Source organism: Podarcis cretensis (genome assembly GCF_951804945.1).
Source record: "Podarcis cretensis genome assembly, chromosome: Z".
NCBI lineage: Eukaryota > Metazoa > Chordata > Lepidosauria > Squamata > Lacertidae > Podarcis > Podarcis cretensis.
The window spans coordinates 21,358,958-21,365,079 of record NC_137184.1 but is presented as its reverse complement, the minus strand read 5'-3'; the positions used below and the strand labels follow the sequence as shown (position 1 = coordinate 21,365,079).

The window sequence follows — 6,122 nt, the reverse complement described above, 5'->3', positions numbered from 1 at the left end:
TTATTATTATTATTATTATTACAACAGACAATGATCCCTCCTTTATCTCTGACCACACACATCAATCTGGTTTATGAAGAGGATTCATTCTTCGTAATTCAGTACTGGGAACACATCCACAACTCCAGGCTGGATGTCCGCTGGATGGAAAAGAAGATAAGGAAAGTGAGCCTTCCTTACAACCAGGCCCAGACTCATCACCGGGCATCCTTAGGCAGCTAATGCCCCCTCCCATGCCCTGGCAAAGCCCAGTGGGGCTGCTACACACCCCCAACATCACCACCCCCATTGCCAGACCATTGGGCATCCCCATAGCATCTGGGAACAGCTGTTCACTCTCCACCCTGTTTGGGGGCTTTGAGGCAGGGCTGGGTTTTCAACCTGAGGCAGGTGTGTTACAGCAAAGAAGTGAGCCCTCCTCAGACCCCAGCTAGGCTGCCAAGGATGGCTTTGGGGTGGAGAGTGAGCCCTGTGGGTTTGTTCTGTGCTTGCAGAATGGACAACTTGCCTTCACAGATGTTTTGGAACAGTGCAGAGAACTGCTGGGGAAGAACGCTGTTTATGACCTCAGCCTGTAAAATCAAGAAAAGCCTGAATCAGATCCTTTTTTTACCTCACTCCCTTGCCTCCTAGGACCTCTGTGGGCTCTGCTGTCTAGTAGGCGGAGGCCAAAGGGCAACACCAAAGAAGAGCACAAAATACCACCTGAATAATCATGGACATACTAGGAGACCACATTATTTCTCTGTCTGACACCAAGCTTGGATATCACTTTCATTGAGAGTCTTTTGTAAGTGTTATGTACAGTGGTACCTCGGGTTAAGTACTTAATTTGTTCCGGAGGTCCATTCTTAACCTGAAACTGTTCTTAACCTGAAGCACCACTTTAGCGAATGGGGCCTCCTGTTGCCGCCGCACTGTCGCAACACAATTTCTGTTCTCATCCTGAAGCAAAGTTCTTAACCCGAGGTACTATTTCTGGGTTAGCGGAGTCTGTAACCTGCAGTGTATGTAACCTGAAGCGTATGTAACCCAAGGTACCACTGTACTAAGCTTGGATCATAGAACAATAGGCAAGTAGGATCCTAGAATGCAACAACTGATTGGCTTGCAGGAAAAGACCAATCAGGCTCCAGGAGGGAAGCAGAATCAGCCAGTCAGACGGGACTCATTGTGTAAATAATGTATATAAAATCCTGAGGTTTGGGGCAGAAATCAATCACTGTTTTACAAGCTGCAATAAAGAGCATGAAATCACTGTAGGACTCTGAATATATTTCAGTAAGCCACCTTGAGAAACCTCTCTGGGCCATAAAATAGAGTACTTACAGTCAGGTTAATGAATCTCAGTGCATGTTCCAGCAAAACTTGGGTGCTGCTGGTAGCCATATCCTTTTCTGCTTCGTTCCCTAGAGTGAAATAATAAGCCAGTGCCTGTGGGAGGAAAAAGGACCTTAGTTTAGGGGCTGGTTTCGGCTAGAGAGGCAAGCTACCGCTTCCACCGAGAAGTCTCCCCCACTATCTGAGGGAGATTCTTTGCTCATTGTTCCAAACAGCAAAAAAGAACTACTTTCTCCCAAGTTACCCAGCCCCAAATTTGCTTTGCCCCCCCCCCACAGCTGCTGCACCCAGGTAGAGACTGAAGAAAGGGCCTTGACAAGGGTGGCCCCCTGTCTGAGTGGCCTGCCCTTCCCCAGCGTGTCAGGGGACACCCATGTTCTGGATTTGTGATGCTGCCTGATCAAGCTTTTATGCCAGCAGGCTCTGCTGAAATGAATCAATACCCTCGTCCCACCAACACACTTACTTCCAAGAGGGTTTGTAGGCACAGAGCGGTTGGGTCCTCAGTCAGCAGGCGCCTCACAATTGCATGAAACAGCTGCTTGAGAGCCTGGTGGTGAAAACCATTTTCACAGAGGTGGATTCATAGATTCACGGGAGGAGATGATGTGGAAAGACATGGGGGGGGTGAGAATAGTTAACAGATTTTTAGCATTGGATAAGGGTGGTACTAAAGCAAACTGGCAGACTAGAGACAAATGCCAGCTTCAAATGAGACTAAGAGTTTTCACTCATGGACAAATAATGAGGCAAAATGCACTTTCTGATTGGAGATGATGTTTTAAAAAATCCTTGTGTGTAATAGCTGGAAACCAGTGAAACCAAAAACATTGTTGTGCAACTAAGCTTACTCTCTCACTAAAAAAAACAGTAAGAAATGAAAAGATGGTGCAAAACTTTCAGGAGATAAATTGAACCAGTAGAAGTCAAAACTCAAGAGTAACGATCAAAGCTACAAAGACTTTACCTCCTTTTCAGCATTATTCAGTCCATAAGTGTGAGCAATTGGAAAAAGCATCCCATGGATGATGGCCGATTTCTTACTTTGCATAAATGGAGGTTTCATGAAACTGTCATGATGAAGCAAGAAATAACATGGTGAGTTTTGCAAAGACCTGTGGGTGGTTTCCAGGGGTGTTGCGATCCTTAAGCCCCTCTCATGCCCTTCTTATATATTTTTCTTCTGAAATGTTGCCCCCCTCCACCACCGCCCAGCAGAAGTCTGGGCTGTGTCTCAAACTAAGTCCAGGAGGGGTCAGCTGGCTTCCCCCAGGTCATTAGCACTGGAGGCAGAGGGAGCAGACACCAAGCCAGGTTCCAGAATCAGGACCATGCCTGACCCACAGACTGACCCCGTTGGATCAGGGCTCTTGAGACAGAGCCCCACAATTTGAGACCTCCATGATCCACTGAGTAAATAGCCCCCTCCATGCCAGACAGCTCCCATCAAGTTCCAGCTTCCTTCAAGGAAGGGATGAGATGCGGGGGGGGGGGGGGGGAGAGATACACCTAGCCCTGGAAGCATAAAAGTCATCAATCAAGACTTCTTTCTTTTTCAAAAAAAGAAACTTCCATTGCCCCATACTGCCAACTGCTGGCTGCCCTTTCCTCAAGCATCTCTCAATCTCTCTCTCTCTCTCTCTCTCTCTCTCTCTCTCTCTCTCCACTTCTAATACCCAATTACCATGAATAGACACACACAAACAAACAGTGCCAACAACATACGTGAGACAGACAATATCTTCCATTCCCCTCTTCAGTATTCTCACGGGATTTGGAAACTGGGTCCATCTCTGCATGATGTCCTGAGAAGAGTTCAAACAGCAGAAGAGCAAAGTCAGTTCCCCATGGAGTTCAGGGGGGCTGCTCCAGCCCCAGACTCAGGGGTTGACTTCAATTGCAGTTGGAATGCCTGTCCCAAATGCCTGCAAATTCTTCTTCTTTGCAAGACCCACAAACTTCCCTTGCCCAGAGTGTTTCCCAAACCACCACCACCACCCCTTCTGCCCACCTCCCACTGGATTTTTCATCCTGAACCTCACTTACCAAAATGACCATGGACACAGCATCTTTATTATACTCCACTCTATCCTCACCCTCATTATAGGCTTTTTCACAGGTGAAGGCCACACAGAAGAGGAAAAGATCATCCCCAGAAAGACCCTGAATGTGGAGAAAGTCAGGCTTTCAATCAGGAAAGGACTTTCCTAGACTACAGAACTGTGAAAGCCATGGGGGCAAAATGGGGTGCTCCAGGGGACAAAAACCTAAAATGGGCATTGGGGGGAGCAGAGGCAAGGGAGCAGAGCCAAGGGGCACAGGTCTTCACTCCTGCTCCCACAGATACTAACCTCTAGAACTGGGTCAGCTTGCTGCACCTGAATTTCTGCAATGGAAAGAGGAAGAAAGCTTCATCCATCTGTTTGCATTTCTCACATGGACAAGCATTGCAAGGGGTTGCACTAGATGACCCCTGGGGTCCCTTCCAACTCTACAATACTACGAAAGTACCATTGCCAAAGTGATTAATCAAAGTAAATAATACAACTCTTATCTCTCTCCCCCCATTTCACCCAGCCCATAGTATATCAGGTCAATTAAAAAAAAATCATAGTTACCAATCTCAGTGCACTCATCCAAAGCTCGAGGAATTCTACACATAGTGAAGCCAATATGAGCAAGCCAGGAGAAACTAAAGTGTACTCTTTGGAAAGTAGACCTAAGACTACCCACATCAGTGATAGGACTAGGGGGTTGGACTGAAACTTCCAACCAATTTCACTATCTATGTGGGTGGACCTAGACAAATGTAGCCTATGAACGATCATAAGCCATCTGGAGCGGCAGTGGAATCAGCATCATTGCCCCTTCCGTATCAACAGTTTCTCCCTCAGTAAACTTTGGCGTGCTTCCACTGTTGGTTCTCCAAAACAATTTGTACCCCCTCTTTTTGTTTAGACGCAGTGCCCGGGCTGCTTTCCCTTTAATCAGTGTGCCAAGGTCTCCAAATGCCTTATCAAAAACTGGAAAGAAGTGCGCAAAAGTTCAAGAAGCCTCTGCCGAAGGTATAAAGCTAGTATAAAACTTGTAAGCTGCACAGCACGGCCTGGCCTAGTATAATCCATTTGGATCCTACATTGTTCCTCTTTTATGAAATGTACCATAATTGCTTGATAAAATGCACTTTTAGGTCTAACAAGTAGGTCCCAAATTAACAATCTTGGCAGCCCACTTAATAGGACAGCAAATATTTTTCCTCTTGAGTCTTCCTTCAAAAGTTTGAGGCACCTGTTGTTTTGACTGCCAGCTTGCTTCGATATCTCTTCATTTCCATAACCCTGTTTCACTAATAGGCTAGTTGCTTCAATCGGCAACATTTCTAAAGGAGAGGGATACTCCCACGTGCCTGTTATATGCAGTAGAGCACGCAAACATCCCAAGTTTAGGGGAAGGCATGTAATTCAGTAGTTCTGCTTTGCACGCAGAAAGTCCTGGGTTCAATCCTTGGCATCTCCATGTAGGGCTGAGAAAGAAAGGAAGGAAGGAAGGAAGGAAGGAAGGAAGGAAGGAAGAAAGAAAGAAAGAAAGAAAGAAAGAAAGAAAGAAAGAAAAGAAAAGACTGTCTGAGAATCCTGGAGAGCTACTGCCAGCCAGTGCAACTTCCTGCTTTTATATTCCTGTTTCATTGTTTATCCTAAGAACAAGCAACCTTCTCCACAAGACATGCACATTCACACATTTTCATGATACATAGTATAGAAAGGTCTTTCTGTGTATGAATACAAGTACATAATTCCTGAATATAAAAGGAGGGAAACATCCTACCTCTGCAACAATGTCATTGGGGCTGCATTTCTGCACAAAATTATACTGTGCCTAGAAAAAAATCGGGGAGCCAGTGTAGTTCTGTATGGTTGCCCTCTGTGCACCCTTTCCTAACATGGTAACCCAACTGAAGTTTCAGAATTGTGCATGGCATGGAGAATATGGGTACAGAAAGGTTATTTCCCCCTCTGTCTTAACAGTAAAACTCGTGGACAATGAATGAAGCAGAATGTTGGGAGATTCAGGACAGATAAAAGAAACTACGTCTTCACATGATATACGGAGCTCACGTCTAGGGGAGTCAGTGAGGGCCACCTTAGATGGCTTTGAAACAGGGTTGGACAAATTCCCAGACGATACAGCTATCGGTGGCTACTAGCCATGATGGCTGTGCTCTACTACCATGGTCAGAGGCAGTACTGCTTTTGAATACCTGTTGCTGGAAATAGCAGGAGGGGGAAGTAGCTGTGCTCAGGTCCTATTTGTGGGCTTCCCTTTGTGGGCATCTGGTTGGCCACTGTGAGAACAGGATGCTGAACTAGATGGACTACTGGCCTGATCCAAAAGCTTCTTCTTATGGACACAGTGGGGCCTCTTTCCAAGTTAACCTGCAGAGGGTTCTGCTAAAAGTGCTTGACTTGAGCCCCAGCCTGCCTACACCTGTTCATGGCTGGCCTCAGGGGCTGCCACCATAGACAAACATGCAGCAGGGGATAGCACAGAAGACCTCTGCTGTGCCTGTTGGGTTGGGTGGGTGCCCTAATTCACAGCTAACGCCTTCCAATATCCATGTATCTGTTATGTTCCCAGCCAGGAAATCTCCATTAATTGTTCTGTCTACTAGGAGGGGATTTGATGTATTTACCTCTTTGCTTCCTCCCCTTATGGTCCACTTCCAAAGTGTCAAATGGCTATGCATACGGCAGCATCTGCCAACTTTTTTGAGTCTGTGGACA

General features: G+C 46.3%; 1 protein-coding gene across 1 annotated transcript; it reads right to left on the bottom strand.

Moving 5' to 3' along the window:
- Positions 1–419: 419 nt before the first annotated feature.
- Positions 420–4,002, bottom strand: LOC307207780 (uncharacterized protein; the record flags this gene model as incomplete). Its single annotated transcript, XM_079961842.1, has 8 exons — positions 420–572; positions 1,330–1,434; positions 1,808–1,891; positions 2,309–2,411; positions 3,067–3,146; positions 3,388–3,504; positions 3,693–3,727; positions 3,960–4,002. The coding sequence occupies 8 exons, from the start codon at positions 4,000–4,002 to the stop codon at positions 420–422; spliced, it is 720 nt and encodes a 239-aa protein (XP_079817968.1).
- Positions 4,003–6,122: the final 2,120 nt, after the last annotated feature.